Source organism: Phodopus roborovskii, unplaced genomic scaffold, assembly GCF_943737965.1.
Source record: "Phodopus roborovskii unplaced genomic scaffold, PHOROB, whole genome shotgun sequence".
Lineage (NCBI taxonomy): Eukaryota > Metazoa > Chordata > Mammalia > Rodentia > Cricetidae > Phodopus > Phodopus roborovskii.
The window spans coordinates 1,610,723-1,630,358 of NW_026126721.1; the positions used below are offsets into that span (position 1 = coordinate 1,610,723).

General features: G+C 38.4%; 1 protein-coding gene across 5 annotated transcripts in view; it reads right to left on the reverse strand.

Annotated features, from left to right (window-relative positions):
• The window catches only part of Frmpd4 (FERM and PDZ domain containing 4), a 604,920-nt gene that overhangs the window by 214,152 nt on the left and 371,132 nt on the right, over window positions 1-19,636 (reverse strand). For all 5 annotated transcript variants that reach the window (XM_051174869.1, XM_051174867.1, XM_051174868.1 and 2 more), the window contains one exon: window positions 7,924-8,040. In XM_051174869.1, coding sequence (XP_051030826.1) covers window positions 7,924-8,040 — 117 coding nt within the window. The remainder of the gene's footprint in view (window positions 1-7,923; window positions 8,041-19,636) is intronic.

The following is a 19,636-nucleotide window of genomic DNA, read 5'->3' on the forward strand; positions in this document are numbered from 1 at the left end:
GTGTTCACAGGCAGACAATCAATTACTCCTTCTCTCCTTGGGATATTTGAATTAGATCAGGTAAGTCCTAGAGGGAAGATGGAGGGCTTCCACAGGGGCATGAGGTGAGTTCTCTGTTTCTGATTTCTGTGATGACCAAATCCTATCTCCCCGAGTTGGCTGTGTTCTGCTGGAATCGATAAGAAAGCAGGGAGTAGATTCAAGCCACTTGCATTTATTCAGATAATGCTCTCCTGGAGACAGATGAGCTGAAAATACATTTCCTATTGACCAGTGGAAAGATAAGAGGTTGGCAGATAGGAATGGCTCAACAATTTCAAGTTGGGTCAAGCCCAAACTGGAGAACAAAGTGGAAGATTCCTCAACTCATTACTAACTCCACTACTCAGAATTCAGAATTGAATTCTATTGCATTAAGGAGACCATAGTTCTGTTTAATTGCCCACCATGGGAATTACTCATAGAATAATAGAATGGTGTGTCTTATCCAATACACACAGAGAGACAGTGTTTTTGCACATATAGGGCGAAGGTGTCTAGAAAACCAACGTCCAAGTGGAGAAGTCTCTCAGATCTGAACTTAAAAAAAAAAAAAAAAAAAAAAAAAAAACGGTCCATGCATTTTATAGATTGGAAACAATCATTTAGTCTCTTTTCCAACCTCCTATCTCAACTGACAGGTTCAACTTGACTCCTGGTCCTTTATCTTGCCACCTGACTGGTATTTATTTTGTTCATGTTTTAATATTTTTCTACTATATACCCAAGCTAAAGTCCCAGATTTATGAATCACCCATGCATTAAGCTTGCCCACTTTACAGTTACATAAACTTGTTCTTACTCCATTGAAAACTAAAGGGAAAATAGCATATACTCCCCATTCACCATGAAGCTGAAGTATCTATACAGAAACTAAAGGATTCATAGTTCCATAGAAAGTCATGGTTGCTCTTCCTCTCTGTCCTTCCTGCAACTCAATCCTCCCATTCCCTCATTTTCTTCTCTCACTCCTGTCCTCCCCTGTCTCCTCTTATTCCGCTCCCCCTCCCCCTCATGCTCCCAATTTACTCAGAAGATCTTGTCTATTTCCTCTTCCCAGAGGGATTCATGTATGTCTCTCTTAGTGTCTTCCTTATTACCAAGCTTGTCTGGGGTTGTAGATTACAGGCTGGTTATCCTTTGCTTTATGTTTAATATCCACTTATAAGTGAGTACATACTGTGTTTGTCTTTCTGGGTCTGGGTTACATCACTCAAAGAGGTATCCTGATAGAGGGAGCCATTATGGGATTAGTAAGATGAACCCAGCTAAGACTCTAAGCAATAGTGGAGAGGGTACCTGATCTGGCCTTCATCTGTAATCAGATTGATGACTACCTTAATTGTCATCATAGAACCTTCGTCCAGTAACTGATGGAAGCAGACACAGAGATCCACAGCTAAATACTTGGCCAAATGCCGAGAGTCCAGTCCTAGAGAGGGAGGAGCGGTACTATGAGCAAAGAGATCAATACTATGTTGGGGGAACACAGAAATAGCTGACTCAACCTAGTGGGAACTCACTGACTCAATACTGATAGGTGGGGAACCTGAATAAGACAAAAGTAGGCCCTCTGAATGTTGGTGATAGTTATATGGCTTGCAAAGTTTATGGTGTCATTGACAGTGGGACTGAGATTTATCCCTAGTGTATGAACAGCCTTTTTGGAGCCCATTCCTTATGGAAGGATACCTTACTCAACCTAGTGGGGAGGGCCTTCCCATGGGAGACCTCATCCTCTCTGAGGAGTGGAGGAGGGGAGGGGGGGAACTGGGATTTGTTTGTAAAATAGAAAAGATTGTTTTAAAAAAGAAAATATAATGACAAAAAAGAAAATGATGGTTGGGCTCTCAGGAGAATGAAGGTCTTGGCATTAGCTTTCACTTCTGTCATACCCATCAAAAATCCTACATCATCCCTCCTTGGGGACCTCCATTGCATCTAAAGCAAATCCTTTGAATTTCCACTGAACCCTGAAGTTCTTTCAAACAGCAATTTGTCTTACATATCTAGGTAACTTAATCAGTTATTGGTGCTTAATAAATACTGAGTATAGCTATGGAAAGCTTTAGAAGAAAACATGCAAGTTTATGGGCCCAGGCTGCTGAATGAGGAAATGTATGTTTTACACAGATGGAGGTAAGATGAGCTAAGAGCACATTACCAGATTTAGACAACTGTCAGAGAAAGACTCAAAATCATAGAATACAAGTATTGATTTGACTCAAAGACTGAGTGCTTAGACTCTAATGGTATGGCTTCAAGCATGAGTATGAATAGCGCTAAAACATAACATTTCAGTTCCTGAGACCCTTAACATTTTTTTTTTTTGCGAGTGAGAAAATGAGTCTGTGTTAGCATTGAATTCTTCAGAGGATTGGATGTCAGTTAAATGAAATATTATATCTTGGAAGAATATTTTTAATGTTAGCAGTGTATTATTTGGAATAAATTATTTTGTTTTATCCAAACCAGAATACTTTGAGAAGAAAAAGATGTGCCTTAAATAGGAAATTATTTTAAAAAGTATCATAAATGAGGATTCAAAAGGCCATAAGACACAATGTATATTTAGATAGCATGACATCACTATAGATGCCCAATGTAAGTCAGCTAAAATGTCACTGACACTAGAAATCCAGGGAAATCAGTCAGCACAGAATGGCTGACAGTGGATGCCCAAGGAACTGGAAAAGTAAATAGTGATATAATGTGTTATACAGTTATTCCTATTAGACTGTTTTTGTCTTTTTGCCTTGGGTAGCTTGCTTGTATCTGTTTGTAGGCTTGTATGTCTACCTCCATTCAGAGTCCATGCTGGTTTTCATGTGTGCCTGTGCCCACCTGCATATGCCTGCCTAGTGATCTATATGAAACCCATTGCCTGGAGGGAAGAAAATATGTTTTATCTGCCCAAGGCTCCTCACAATCTTGTCCAGCCTTCCATGAGCCACCTGCTTTCTTCGTGTCAGAGTAGGCAACCTTACAACATGAATTATATATATGTATATATATATATATATATATATATATATATAAACTAATATCTATACTAGTATCTATATTCTATCTGCATTCATATCTGTGTCCTTATCTATATTTACAGCTATATATGTATTGGTACCCATCTCCATATCCACCTAGACTTATGGACCATTAGTACTATTATAGTGACAATAATTTCAGCTACCTTGCTTTGTTCCTGTGTGTTTCTTATTCTACGTGCTTTTCCCTCTATTAGCCAGTTCTCACTATGATACACTGTCCTAAGTCTCTTTCAATACAGATTCTTTTTCATCTATCTTTATCCTATCCTCAGCTCTGCTCTCTCTCTCTCTTAATTTTTAAAAAGTCATGAAAAATTTGTATTTTGTCAATTTTCCTTTGTTTTCTTTGGGGGGGGCAATATAGGCTTTCAACTCTATTCCTTTTCCATCACCTCCAAAGTTTTTGAATTATAGGCACTTGCCTTAGTGCCTAGTTTGCCATATTTCTTTTAAAAAAATGTTTTCTCTTCCCCAAACACTACACTTCAGTTTGATGGCACAGCTCAGTGGTAACATGTTTGCATGTGTGAATGTACAGATTCCATCATTGGCACCACCAAGAAATAAATCTGTAATTCAGATGTCACTAAGCAGAGCAATAAAAGTGGTTCTTTCTAAACAGGATTCTGGAATAGTTGTACAATGAATTCTAACTCAGTAAATGTATGTCACTGTGGGAATATCACTTGATTAGTCTATGCTTTATCACCAGGAAGATGGTAATGTTGATACTGTGCTGAGGCCGAGTAAAAAAATCAGGTGCAGAAATCTGCTTCATTGTAGCCACCATACGTATTCCTTGGAATCACCTGGGTGCATCTGAACCCTTCTGTTTCCTGGCTTTACCCCAGACACCAGGATCTTATTGCTTCCTAAACTATTCTAATATGCAGGCAAGGTTAAAGATTACTAGTTTCCAAACTATGAGATGTCATACAAGGGTATATTAGCATACGTATCAATATCCTTCATTTAGTTCCAGTTTTACTTTATGTGTACTGCTGTTTGCTTGCATATGTGTCTGTGTAGCAGGTGCACACCTTGTACTGACAGAGGCCAGAAGAAAGTGCTGGATCTTCTGGAAATGGAGTTATAGAAGATTGTGGGCCATTCTTTGGATAGTAAGAATAAAATCCATGTCCCCAGGAAAAATAGCCATTGCTTTCTACTACTGAGCCATCTTTCTAGCACTGTCTTCAATTTTTAATACTATGGATCAGTAACACATTATAGAAAATAGTCTATCATTCCTATCCCAAGTAATGGAGAATTGTACTTGTAGATGAAACCTAAACAAAATTTGAGGTACCTTAGGCCATATCCTGCAAGACTCTTTTCTCATTATTTAGCTATCAGACTGTAACTTTGAATACAAAACCTGATTCCTCCCACCATTTGGTCCTTCAATCAGTGAAAGTTGCACTTCCATACAAAGCAACTGCCTGATACTGATACTATTTGCATTCCAAGAAAAGATTTTAAAAAGCCTAATCTCCTCCAAAATATGTGTAAACAAGTGAAAAACTAAATGCAAAGAAGTTAATTACTAACCATAGATCAGTTTCCCAGTTGTCCTTTTAACTAAGAATACTAATGAATACAGAAATACTCTGTAGTACAAATCTGGGCTCCCCAGAAGCTGATAATTACAGCATCTCTCTGTAACGGCCATAACTCAGTAGGTAGAAGGATTATCATTATTTATCAAACTTGTTAGTGATAGAGATAGAACAAGTATTTTCCAGAGGAGTACTGTGCTAGATATCTTATGAATACTTTGAAAAGACTACAAAAGCTTACCTTTTAAGAAAAAAAAACAACATAAATTTGGAAAAATGGTTTGAGTTTTCAAACCCATCAGCAGCAGGCACAGCAAGTTCTGTGAGTAACCACTTGTCTCTTATAGTTTGACAGCAGTAGAAAGTTTACATTGACACATGACCATCCCATATAAATGTTAAATGGAGCTGACAATCCTTAAGGTAGAACTAGCCAGTGTTCCTAGAAGCCCTCAGTAACAAATCACAGTTTGAATTACTACCTTTTGAAAGAGTATCTGGGATGTAGGTGAAGCTCCATAAAAGCCACAGGGAAAGAAAACTAGACATTAACCAGAAAAGTCTGAAATATGCCTTTAATAAAGTCCCAACTAATGCCTTTAAAAATACATTTCTTTGCCTCTATTTTTCAGTTCTTAATACAAATATCTTGATTATTTTAAATGAACCAACTAAGTGCATCTGTAGCCAAGTTGGAAAACAGGTAGCATATTATAATATCATACATTGTCTTAATGGAAGAAAGGACTTGGACAGACTGTACAAAACTAACAGTTTGGAATCCAGGGTGTGAGTCAAACTACTGGTCTTTCTTCCTACCTTTTCAGTGTTTTGAGACTGGGTTCCAAAGGTCATACTCATGTTTCTTTATCTGTGAGCACAGCATTCAAAAGGCAGACAATACTTCTATATTCTCTGGCATGGATAATGTTTAAGGGGAAAGTAGGTCTTCCCAAGGTGCCCTCAAGGGACAGTTTCTGGGTAAGCAGTATACTCCAGAGGGGAGATCTTCCCTCTGCAGCATTTATGGGGAAGAGGAGGGACCTGGGTTATAAAGCTAGAAAAGCAGCCACAACAATCCTGTGAGTTTTTACCCTGCTGGCTTCCAAGCAATCCTTACTTGATTGTGGGGTTGAGTTGGAAGTACTGAAGACCCAAACAATCTAGACAGACACCTTTATAAAAAGGTGACCTATACTCCCCATATTATCTTATATTTGCTAATAAATGCATAGGCATCATGGCTGAAACAATTAAAACAGCCTGTGGTAGGAAAAATAATGTTTCTCTTTCTCTTAAATCTCTATTCAGTTATAACTGGACTCTGGCCAACTGTGCTTCCTGATTCCAAATCTATTTCACTAATTTCTTGTGAATAAGAATATTTCAGTGGTACTGGAGAACAAAGACATTCTGAACTTTCATTGTTGAAAACACACACACACACACACACACACACACACACACACACACACACACACACACACACGGTAAGTGATCTTCTTACCAAACTGCAAAAATTTAGATGATGATAGCTGCTCTGGAAACCACTCTTGGTGGTATCTTAAAGAGTGAAGCATAGAATCTAACTTTGACCCATTCATTTCATATGGTTTTGTTCTTCCAACTCTATTGTAAATGCCAAACAAGTGAAAACAGGAAGAAAGTCCTTGTGTGTGTGTGTGTGTGTGTGTGTGTGTGTGTGTGTGTGCTCAACCTAGGGATATGTACATGCAGAACAAACACTAACATTAAATAAGCATGGCATATACATTCAATGGAATATTAGCTATCATTAAAAAGAATGAATACTAACATATAATATGGACAGGTTCTTGAAAACTTTATATAAAATTAAGCCAGCCCAATACAAGAGAACAAATAGTATATGATTCCACTTAGATGGGGTTCGTAGAATAAGCAAATTTATAGAGACAGAAAAGAGACCAGATGCTAATGGGAGGTAAAAACAGGAGAAACAAATACTTATTACTGGATAATACGAACATACCAGTGTCTAAATCCAACTTCTAGCTTTGATTTGCTCAGGAGAATGAATACAATTCAAGTGGGAATGTAAAGGTACTTGGAATCTATTACTCAAGCAGTTCAATCTCCTCTTAAAACTTCTATATCTTGTGACATTAGTTTGATTTGTTTTTAAGCAGATACTATCTAAGAGTGGCAATGCCTGGCTTAGGAAGTTTTTTTTAAGGGTCGTGGTATTTGCTGTTGTCAACTTGACACAAATTGTAGTCATGTGAGGGAATAGAATGTCGATCGAGAAGGCCTGTAGGCAAGTCTAAATAGGTATTTTCATGATTGATGGTTGATGTGGGAGTACCCAGATCACTATGTGTAGTACCATGACTTGAAGATGATTCTGGGTGGTTTAACAGGATATGCTAAGTCATCCAGGAGAACAATCCAGCAAGTATCTTTCTTCCATGGTGTCTGCTTCAGTCCCTATTTCCAGGTTCCTGTTTGAGTTCTTTCTCTGACTTCCCTCAGTGATATTCTGTGACCTAAAAGTGCAAGATAAATATACTCTTTCCTCTTCCAAGTTGATTTTTTTGTCAGAGTGGTTTAGTGCAACAGCAGGAAGCAAACAAAGACAAGGGTGTTACAAGAGTCATGGAATTTGACAGTAGTAAATAAGTGCATAATACCATGGATGCTACTAAATAATACATCCAAAATGGCTTAAGTAGGGAATTCTGTGATATATACTCACTAACCAGGAACAAAATAAGGCTACCATAAAAAGTTTCTAATCTAAAGAATATATAAATAAACATTTACAGTAAGAGTTGTTATGAAAACACATAATCATTTTAATTGATAACTCAGTGACATTCTTGACTATTCCTTGAAAATGTTTGAAATAACAACATCCCTCATAATTCTTTACTTTTAGACAATGGATATAATTGACCAAATATTTAATAGAGTGCACACTTCTGCTGTGAGCAAGAATTGCCATGCTATGGAAGTAATTACTAGTGATCTATTTACCCAGTCAATAATCCAGCATACATGTACATGTAAGCTAATTAAACTCAATGGGTTATTAGAAACATAAAAAGACAGAAAAGTAAGAAGGTGTCATGTGGGGAAGATGTTTCCAGGGGGAGGGGCATAAGAGAGGTAAATAGAGGGTCAATATGATCAAAAACATTTTATACATTACACAGTTATCAAAGAATAAATAAAATCTTTTTTAATCAAATAAAACTAGAAGAACACTGTCCAAATTCTTCAGTGTCTTTTTAACCTACTTGATGAAGTAGTCACGGCCATCTCGGTTTGTCATCATCTCCCATCCATAGGGTGGCACCTGGTTCAAGGCCCAGGTTCCCGAGGGAGGTGGCCAGCCCGAAGACTTGGTCCTGTGGCTGGAAACAAAGAGAGTTTCATCACCTCTGACTCTTGAACATGCCTTTTATAACCCAACACAAGGATTCATATCTTATTCTTCTAAATTGTGAGCTGTGAGCATAACTGATCATAGACTAACTGTAAAGAGTACCTTTACATCAAATAGCATGTTAGGCATTTTAAATACAATAGAGCACTCATTTTCCACAGAATCCACATGAAGGAAGTACACTTACACATTATATGCATAGGAAACCAATGGGCTAGTAAAATTAAATAACTTTACTCTGGGAAGCTTTGATCAAAACTTCTTTGTAGTTCTGACCACAAGAGGCATATCAGATATGCCAGATATTTAGGCATTTAAGGCACATACCTAGATTTCACATTGTCATATAAGGAAACACACATGAAGATAAATTAATGTTTTATGCTTTTATGTAAAAAGCAAACTGAAGTTCCCTGGATTCTTATAAACAAAATATAAAATGTATACTCTCAGTAAGCACATGCCAAACAAAGTCATAGAACATTAGACAAACTCTCACTGTTAACTTGTACCAAATATTCACACATTATCTTTCTAAGGCCTCAAAGTCAATTTGTCTGACAGAGCAGTGAAAATCTGGAAAGTGTTTTCTATGTATCTCTCTTCTAAAAGCAAAAGAAATAGCCCATCAGTCCCATGACAAGCCATTGTTACAGGTAGCATTACAGTTACTGCCCATAACTGGAAAGCTGTAGCTAGTTTCTGAAGCGATCACCAAATGCTAGTTTGAACTCTTCATCCCTGCCTTCCCATGAATGCCCAACATTCATTCAGTCCTTACCCATGAGAGTGGAGGGAAGCAAGGAATGCCATTTTAGCCTTAGTCCACATTTCTTGTTATGTGGTTCCTCAGGTCAAAGCTCCTGCAGTAGTTCCAAATGCCAGATTGTCACCAACCAAACTAAGTGGGGGAAAGAGTGGCGATGATGTTTGCCAGGGCTCACAGTCAGTGCCACAACAGCCCCAAAAGAGTCCTTTACAACAAAAAGGAAGCTCTTTCTCTGGTGAGATGAATGAATGGCAACCTAGAGACTGAGTGCAGGCAGAGCATGATTCTACTTGTCACCTGCCTCCCTGGCCTGGTCTTCTTGCATAGAATGCAACTTGTGCTGGTTTTCACGCAGCCTGTTGCCCCTCTACAGTGAATATTCAAAGCAATACTTCTCCTCAATGCCCTTGCTCTGTCACCACATCTGTCCAACCAGTGACTCAACCTGTGTCAAGAGATGCAAGCCCATTTCCTGTCACTCCTCCGCAGGAGAGGAAGATTTGCATAATTTAAACCCCCGTCCATTGCTTTTCCTTAACTTATTTTCAATCTTGCTACCTCCTCCAATCAAGTGTGTAGATTAAAAGTGTTCACAAAATTAATAGGAGTGGTAAATTTAGAATGCCACTGTAGGACCATTTCTTGCTCATTGACTATTAAAAGAAAATATATGGCCACCTCTTTTGTTTCCCCAGCTTATGCAAATGTCAGCAGTAGCAATTTCCTCTGGTGGTTTTGAAGAAAACCAAAAAACTGTTTTCCCCAGGTGAGAGAACACACAAATCTGCTACCCTGAGGTACTATAACAAACAAACAAACAAACAAAGAACCCACAGCAGTTCCCTATAAGCCAGCACGGAACACATTTAGGAAGCTAAGATGGGACTAAGAAAACAAGTTCTCGGAGGCATAAATACAGTCAATTCAATTGTTTAAAACTTTCCTCCAAAGCTGGAGTAAACTTAGAAGTTACACAAAGACAATTCTTGATTTTGGAAGGAAACTTATATACAGAATGCTGCAATGTCTCTTGGAATCCTAAATTATATATCCTGCTCCTGTTAACCCCTTTCCTCTGAAGGACAAACACAGGATATCTTTTTTTTCCCCTTGGTTTTCTGCCCTGGCCCCTTTCCATACACACAACATGAAACACTAATCACCTAAGGAAAGGCACAGGCTCCCTAATACAATTGAAATGTCAAATACTGCATTCTAATGAGGAGCTGCAGGAAGCTTGGATTCTATTTTATTTGCTGAATTTTATTATATACCACATTCTGTTCTGGCTAGTATGTCCAGAGTGTAGCAAACAACCACTCAGCAAGATGTTTTCAAATAATGTCTCTGCCTAAAATGAACTTCCAGCACCAGAAACCACAACCTGAATAGAACCACCACACATATTAGCTGTGCTTCTCTAGGTCAAGGAGCATCAAGACAAATGATGACTGATTGAAATCAGACACAGCTACATTGGCCTGTTAGTGAGTTGACTTAAAATAGGTGGGTCACAAAGGCTTCAGTAGAACCCATATAGAACTATAAGGAGAACAAACAAAAACATTGGTAAAGTCATGAAAAAAAAATCAAGAATAGATGTCAGAACTAGGGAGGGGCTCCTCTGTAGTACTGTGGTGAACAGACCTGCTTCAATAGATTATATAGCCTTGGGAAGTAGTGAAACTTCTCTGTTTGCTAGAGAATGGTTCTAGAGACCTCCTTTCTCTGCTTTCACCATAGAAGATTCACCAGCCTCTTCACTATTCCAAAGAGACCTTTTCTTTCACTGCTGGCACAACCTTTTCTAAGAAGCATATTTCGCTAGGTGCATTTTTAAACAAGATCTCATCCTCTATCTCAGGCTATCTTAGAATTCACTGTGTGGCCTTACGCTGATCTTGAACTCACAACAGTCCTCCTAGGTTCTGGGACTTTAAACCTGAGCTATCATAGTAAGAGGTGGGGCAGCAGAGTGGGCCAACATGCAAGTAAAAGTGGTAGCTGCTTTGCTCTAACCCATTCAAAAATCATGCTCCATTCCTTAGAAGGGGCCAGGCAGCTGTGTTAACACTATGCAAAACTGATACTATTCTGTTCAGAAACATTCTGAGCAGAAATGGTCCATGTGGGTGCCTGTGAGAGACACATATTCTTCTTCCCATGACAGTTTAAAAATGTACTCAGGGGCTGGAGGCATTGTATAATCCCCTGTCTTTGAAGGAAGTCAGAAGTCTTAGTTTTCTTATCTAAGGGCATCTCAACCTCCTGACAAGCACTTTGGAGACAAAAGACTCTCCTAAGCAGAACCCTAGCAGTTCTGCAGCACTTCTACCAGTGTTACTGATGATGGTATGTTGGCTGTTCCCACTGACATCATTTGCAGTTTGGCTACACTATTTGTAGGACACTCTATTACAATAAAAATTTCCATAAATATTTTAAGCAGTCTTATATCTCATGTAGCATTTGGGAAATATTAATGTTCATTCAAGGTCAAGAACTATCAGGTTACAAACAGACTCTTTTACATTTATTGTCCAAATAAATAAACCTTGAACTCATAGTGGATCTGCCTATAGTCAAGATCTGTTTCTCTTCTCTGTAAAAGGACTCATATTAGTCTGAGAATATTAACTAGGTGTACTAACAATAAAAACAGTTTAATATGGTGCTTCCTACTTAGTCTAGTGAAAACAATATAAAACTCAGTGGAAAAGGAATAAAAGACTCAATCAGTTTTCTTCTCAGCCTGACAAGAAGAATGCAAGAAGAGGCGAAAACAGTAGCCTTTTCCCATGAATTTAGAAGTTGATGAGTTCAACTTCCATTTAGCAAGATGTTTTCAAATAAAGGCAGGAGGAATGACAGAATTTTTCACCAGAAACTCTGTGATCCAGGGTACAGAGGACAAAGTTCTTCTTTTCCCAGGCAAAGCTTTGAGACTCCTTGCAATTCTAATATTCTGCAACTCCTATCTGAGATCATGGCTGTGTGAACCACTTTCGAACACTTACCTCAGCCTTAAAAATAGCGACCTACATTGTCAGGCTATTTAAATCATTCCAGAAACTCCCCTAGACTGACTGAACTGGTTTGCAACTTTGAGATTCACTCACCCATTGTTTGCAACAGACAGAAACTATCCACGAACAAAAATGATTTTCGTTCTTTTTTTTTTTTTCAAATGAGAACATCTATGCATGAATGGGTCAGGCAAAGTTGCAGAACTATTTATGTTAAGATGAATGGTAGAAGTAACTGACACTCTCCTGCTGTGTGTCTGTCTCTAAGTGCTGGACTAAATCTTTATGGCCAGTCCTTCCTAAGAGAGGGTGAACTCTTAGAAACTACCAACAGGCAACCCAGGCTATCTGAGTTTCCTTGGAATATTTAAACAGTTCATCACCGAAAAGAGGCCCTGAAGGGTTCTGAAATAAGGTTCCAAAGACTTGAGTCAGGCAGACATAAGTTCTGCCTCTTATTATATGAATGACTCTCTGATAAATCTAACTTTACCTTGTTTTCCTCACCTAGGAAAACACTAGATCCTCTACTGTATTTCTCACATTGAGCTGATTTTGTCTCCAACGTAATTTAGTGGAGTCTGGAGACATTTCTAGTGGTCATAGATAGGGAAAGGGATGCTATGTCTTTCTTAGTACTAGTGGCTAGAGGCCAACTATAATGCTAAACCAGGCTTCCCTATGGCTGAGGAGATGACTTGGGCGCTAAGAGACCTTTCAAAGGTCCCACATTAGCTTCTTAGTACCCACACAACGGCTCCCAACTACAATTTGTTGCATAATCCCTGCAGTGATTCTGACTCAGTCTCCTGGGTTCTATGACTACAGTTGTGACCCAGCATACTTTCCTGGGAAACTAGATCTCTGGACAGACAACATGTTTTATATAGACTATTCTGGGCACAGAAATAGAGACAGTAGTTAAGAGTTCAACTGGAACCATCCTAAGAAAAGCGGCCACTGGCATTAAATAGTGAATTAGAAGAATACTCAAGACTAACTAAGCCCTGATGTTTCCTCCTCCAAGGCCCATGGGACTTACACTGTCACATTTAAGAATGACAAGAGTTCATGAGCTTCTTTATACATTCAGTAAGAACCATAGATGACTATCAGCCAACATTAATCTACAGTCTTTGAAACTGTGCAGAGAAGTGACTTATTCTGTCTATTTCAAATATGAGAAAACCAAAGACTTATCTATTTGATTTTTCATCCTTGACATTGAGTGGCACTATGAAAACATAACAAAATAAACATTGACAGAGAATCTGCTCATTCTTACGTCTCTGAACTCACAGAAATTATTTGCGGATGAACCCTAGGTTACATACAGTGTTGGATACAGACTCATAAAATGATAAGTATTTTTTCATTTATTTTTTTGTCAAGGTTAGTGGTTTAGGCACTTTGTTCCGATGTCATCCAAGTCAAACCCTTTCTTCCTGGAGGGAGGATGGAAGCTCATTAAGACTTGGATAGCAGATGAAACTTACAAGGCCCAGGAAGTAAAGAAAACTGACAAGACTCAGAGAGTTATAAAACCTCCAAGATTTCAAAAAGTTCTCTGAGGTACTTAGGCAGTAACAATTGGCAGAGAAGGGAGACACTCTGATTGGTCAGCTGCATACAAATAAGGCTCTAAGAATGCAGTACTTCTGAATCATCACCTATCCTGTGGTAGACATTTTGGTGATAGAGCTGCCTTTGAATCACTCATGCTTCTGTGAAGAACATTCCATTCAAACTCTAATAAGCAAGTCCAATACACTCACTTGCTCACTAAGTTATATTTGGGTGGGATCATTTCTTTGGAGTGTTGTTTTTGTTCTGTGTAGGGTGAATAGGTCCTTATTTATGACTCCACAGCATAGTTCAAATGACATTGGGTTATGATACCCAAATATACTAGATGCCTCTAAATATCCCCCAACATCAGCTCAAATTTAAAGCAGCTGGAATTAATGCTTGCTTCTAATGGTAAGGAAAAAGACAAAGAGAGAGAAAATTTAACAATAAAAGATGGGTCTAGTTAGATTTTAAAAGCTCCAAGTTCTGATGATAGCCATATTTTTTGTTCCTACCATGGTGTACTCTACTGTGGTTGTAGAAGGATCTTTAGCATGACCACTAGGGAGGCTTGTCCTGTACTGTGTCATACCCATTGTTTTGTAAGGAAATGGCTATCAGGTCTGCTAGATGCTGTTTATCACAGTATCCACACTGACATGGCCTAAATTTGATTGTACTGTCCTCTGTTCCCAAACATCACTGTCTTCTTATACAGGCTCCAGTGTAGCACTAAAGTATTTTGATTTCACAGAGAAGATAGCAGCTTGCTTTCTTATGACCCTATGGGTAGACATCAGTAGGTGCACTCCAGGAACTAGAACATCAAAGTCATCCAGACAGAGGCATCCCACCAACCATTCAGAAGATATAGCTTCTGTTGTGACAGGGAGGACATGGAAGTACAATGAAGAAGTAAAACACACCTTTAAATACTAATGTCAAGACTTACAGTAGCACATCATCCCAAGTATGCTCAGCACAAGTCACTTTAGCTAAGGAGAAACTTATTATGACTCAGGAGCTTAACTATGGTACAATGACATTTGAATATATATTCTGACAATGACATTAAACATATTTCCTGATTAATTTCATATGCTCCATTATATGTTTTACCAGCCTACACAATCAAACCACTTGTGAGATGACTTTCAGATCAGACCTCTCCCTCCTTATTGGGCGAGGTATGTCTTCTAATCAGGTAGGAGAATGAAATCCAGGCTAACTTGTTCTCCTTCCAAAAACAGATAAATTTGGTTTTAGATATGGTCTTTTCCTTTAGCCAGTACTGGTCCAGACTTAATATGTAGCTCAGACTGGCATTAAACTATTGGTGGTCCTGCTGCCTCAGCCTCTTGAATGCTCAGAGTACAGGTGTGAGCCACCATGCCTGGTATTATTTATGAACAGTACTGTGCCAGGCCCAGGAAATTTGATGGGACTGGGGGCATGTGTCTAGAGTGACTGGGAATCACACAGGAGTCATTATTCAAGTTATATACAGTTATACCTTGAATTAGACTTTGACAAAGTATGCTAGATGGCTGAATTCTTCACAATCTGGATGGGCAAGTTGCATTAAATTGTACATGAGACCAAGATAGTCTTGAGTTCTATTTGCTAAAATTTGGTCTGCACCTTTTCCTGAGTTTATAGTTGTATCCCTTCCCCACCCCCCACCAAGTAAACATGTCATGCCAAGTCACTCTATGTGGGCAGTGATCATGTTCATTTTTGATTCTGTGATTCTGAGTAGTGTTTAAACTTCCATAGAATCAACAAAGAAGCACAAATTCTTTCTACAGTGATGTGGTCATAGAATCTTACACATTAAACTATAGGTTTTATCTTCTGGACAATAAGAGCAGGTAAGGTAAGAACACTAAGTTTATAAATTGTTACCTGGCAGGCATTGTACCAGGCACATTCATAGGCTGTTGCTTTTTTCTTATCACAACAGTGCAAAAAGATATTTTAAAAACTTAATTATTAAGCAGGAGATATAATCCATCCACCTACATATAAAAGATCTCAGGTTCAATACCAGTACTACCCTCCCCCAAAAGTTAATTATTAGGCTGGGTGTGTAGTGCAGTTAATAGAGCATGACCAAGTATGCAGGAAGGCCTAGGTTCAGTTTCTAGCACTGAATAAGCAGGGTGTGTTGCTGCTTAATTATAAATAATGTAGATCATAGCACCCAGGAGGTAGAGAAAGGATGCTTGGGAGTTAAAGGTCATTCTTGGTTATATAGTAAGTTTGAGAATGGCCTGAACTATACAAATTATCATTGAAGATAATTTTCTTCTCTGAAAACTGTGGACTATATTAAGCATCATGTTGGGGTATGGTAAGGACCACTCTAATTTAGATCATCAAACACAGTTGCTATCATTACATTTTCCATGAATATGTTAACACCTGTAACAAGCTGAGTGACTAGTTTACATCACATGGAGTTCTGAGTGATGGAAAATAATGTGTAAAGAAGTGGGCTGGGAGAGATCTCTGTGTGCAAGAGCACTTGCTCTGCAAGCATCAGGACCTGAGTTTGAATCTCTAGCACCTACATAATAAGCCAGGCATGGGATTACTATTATCCCAGGACAGGACAAAGGAGCTACCATAGCCTAAATGGCAAGATTCTGGTTTGTCAAGAGAATTTGACTAAAGAAAGGAGGTGAAGAGCAATAGAGGAAGACAACTGATACCTTACTCTGACTCTGGTCGCTGCATGCATTTATACAAGTGCATACAGCCACACACACTTACAAGCATGTACCACACACCACACTTGTACACACACAAACACATAGGAATCAGAAAATAAAATAGAAAAGGAAAACCAGAACTACTGATTCAGAAAATAAACATCCACACTAATCTCATTCAGATTTTTCCAGCCTAGCATCCTATTGAATTTTCATAAAGCCATTTAAACTGATTTCCCTATCATGCTCTGAACACACACTTTCTACATTCATGTTTTCAAGTTTTTGTTCATGCCTTTTTCTTTCACTTGAATGCTCTGCTCACATATGCCACCTCTCTATCTCAATGCATAGATGTTCAAAATTGATGCATCATCCCAAACCCTTATGAAAGACTCCAATGAGCAGAAAGCAACTTTTGAATATTCTTGTCATTCAATGATGACCTTGATGTTCATAAGTAGTTCTGGTGTTCATGATGCGAATAAAAAAAGAGTTTCTACCTTATATGGTTACTGAATACTATGTGTTCAAGCCCTGGAGAGTATCATCAAGAAAAATGTTTCTGCACTCTGCTAAGTATTTGCTTGTTAATATGTTCATTGTAACAACTTCAGTTAGAATGATTTCTTTTGTGTATACTCTATTTATGCTGCTTAGGTTTTGTTTCCTGAACACAAATTAGAGTCACCTGGGAGAAGAGAGCTTTAAAGAAATGTTCCTATCAGATCAGCCTGTGAGCATTTCCATGTGACATTTTCTTGATTGCTGATTGATGTGGGATAAATTTTGGTTTCGTTAAAAAAAAAAAAAAAAGATCTCTGGTTCTTATAAGGAATGGTCATTATTGGTGCCAAGTAAAGAGAGACAATGATACTGAAAACCTAGGAAGCACAAAGTGGTGCCTCACAAGAAAACCCTTCTTCTCCAAATAAAAGCAGTATAGAGGCTGAGTAGATCTGACCTATTAAATCAATGGTTAAAACAGTGCTGCATCTATCTTATTCCCACTACTTATTTATTTATCCTTTCTTTCTATCCTACCCACTCCTTTAACCTCAAGTCCCTACCTGAAATATCGAATTGCAGCCATAACTGCAATATCACATCCATTAGATTGTATGTTGTTATAATATTATTGACTGTATAGACAATGCCCAAATCTTCTCATTACTCCAACAACATTCTCTTGAAGTGCTTGTTTGAATCAGCATCTAATCAACTTTGATGCTTTGCATTTATAAGTCTTGTTTCTTTCTTTAAGGATGTTTTAAAAGTACAAAGCTATTATAATCCTAATACTTTACAAAGTGGAAATGTGGTCTTGTCCTTCAAATATCAGTACTGGAGATGATGGTTTATAAAACATGAAATGATGATGAAGATTTGTAAAACATGATTATTCAAAAATACATACTGAAGCATACTGCACTGTGTCTGCCAAAGCTAATTGTCAAACATCTATTGTTTGTTAATGGAGCTAATGTGCTAGTCATTAGAATGTTTATGTAGAGCACATGATAATCGTGTATAATACGAATGGCAGAAATGGATCCTACAGATAACACCTAGAATTGTTTAGAGGGCAGAATTCAAGATGGGAATATAAACTGACAGTTCATTATTATTCATTTATGGAACATGTGATGGTTAACATTGATTGCAAACTTGACAGGATCCATGGAGGGAACCTCTGAGCATGCCAAGGAAGAACCGTGTTGACTAAATTAATTTAGGACAGAAGAAACATCTTAAAAGCTAGTGGCACCATTCTCTGGGTTTGGATTCCATAGTGACTAAAAAGGAGAAAGTTAGTGGGACAATCACATTCATCTCCCTTGGCTTCCTGACTGTAATGTAATGTGACCTACTCCCTCAAGCTTCTGCCGCCATGCCTTCTCCACCATAATGTACTGAACACTGGAACTGTGAGCTGAAATAAACCCTTCTTTCCTTAAGTTGCTTTGGTCATAGCCTTCTATACAGCAATAGAAAAGTAACTAATACTGAAAAGAAAAATTCTAGATTTGAGAGTGATGAAGTGGATCAAGTGGACATCAGAGAACACTCGCATCAACTTAGTGCTTCTGGAAAACCAGCAGGAAAGAAAAACAAGAACAGTAGCAACATACAGTAGGCAACAGAAGAAGGGGTTTAGTTTTAAAGAATAGTCTATTCTGACTACAGAGCTCCTCATAGCTGTCTTGAACCTGGGGCCAAAGTCATGGTCTGTTAAGGCTAGTAAATACCAAGGACCACTCCATCCCTCCAACTTTCTTTCATTCAGAAAAGTTTTGAGGTGGAAATGGAATCTTTTAGGTGAATTTGGATTGGCAGATGATGCAAGGGAAGATTGGTCAATTTGGGTTAAGAGAACATTCCAAGCAGTAACAGAAGTGTTGTGGGGGACAAGCCTTTGTACAGAGCTACATTTTTGTCATCTCCAAGCCTCCACTGAAAAGTAACCCTTTTCAAGGTTCTATGGTGAGGCTTATGTATGACATAGCAACAGTATGCTCTTCTGTTCCTTGGATGTGGGCTGGGTATGGGCTAGAATCATTTGTAGGACCTCTTTTACTGCTAAGTACCTCTTAACTTTAAGATACTATACTCATTCAGCCAATCATTTGACATTGATATCAGTCATTCTGTAAGGTAGAACTGTGATACATAGAGAGAATGCTTGTCTTCATGGATCTTACACTACTGTTGAGGAAGACAGGGAATGTGGCTCACCTGACCTGGACACTGTCCCAGCTCTGGGTTTTTTCTTGAACCCTGGACTTAATCAGAGCTCTGCAGAAGTGCCTATATGTACTAGGCAGAGGTTAATGTAAAAACCCACAATTAGTCAAAGTACAGATAAATGTCTGTTGAGTGCTCAGCCACAATGGGGCATATATATCACATCCTTTCCCCAAAGGCTCAAGGACCACCACATAAGAAGAGGTTGAAGAGAATTTAAGAGCCAGAGGTAAGGGAGGACTTGGAAGAAACTGTGTCTTCTGGATATGATAGGAGCTCAGCACTCATGAACTCATGGCAGCCATGGTTGCTGGCATAAGACCTGTATAAGATCAATCCTGTTAAAAAATCCAGCATCGAGTGGGGAGGGATTCACAAGCTTCACTCCTACCTGAGGATATATTGACAGTTTATGATTGCTAAATGGTGTAGAGTTACCTTTCATTAGGGATGTAACCCATGGTAGACAGACAGTCCATGCTCCAATTGATGTTACCACATCCATGGGCATATGGGCAGTAGTAGTAGGACTTGATAGGTTATTGAAATAAATAAATAGACAGGAAGTTGGGATAGGGGTTAGGTATAGATCTGTGAGTAGTTAGTGTAACTAGTAGAGGGGAAATATGGTTAAGGTAAATTACATGAATGAAATTCTAAATGAATTAATACAAGTATTATATTTAAATTTTAAAAATTGTCAAGAGTTTGACATAGTAAGAATGAGAAGACAGGAAAATC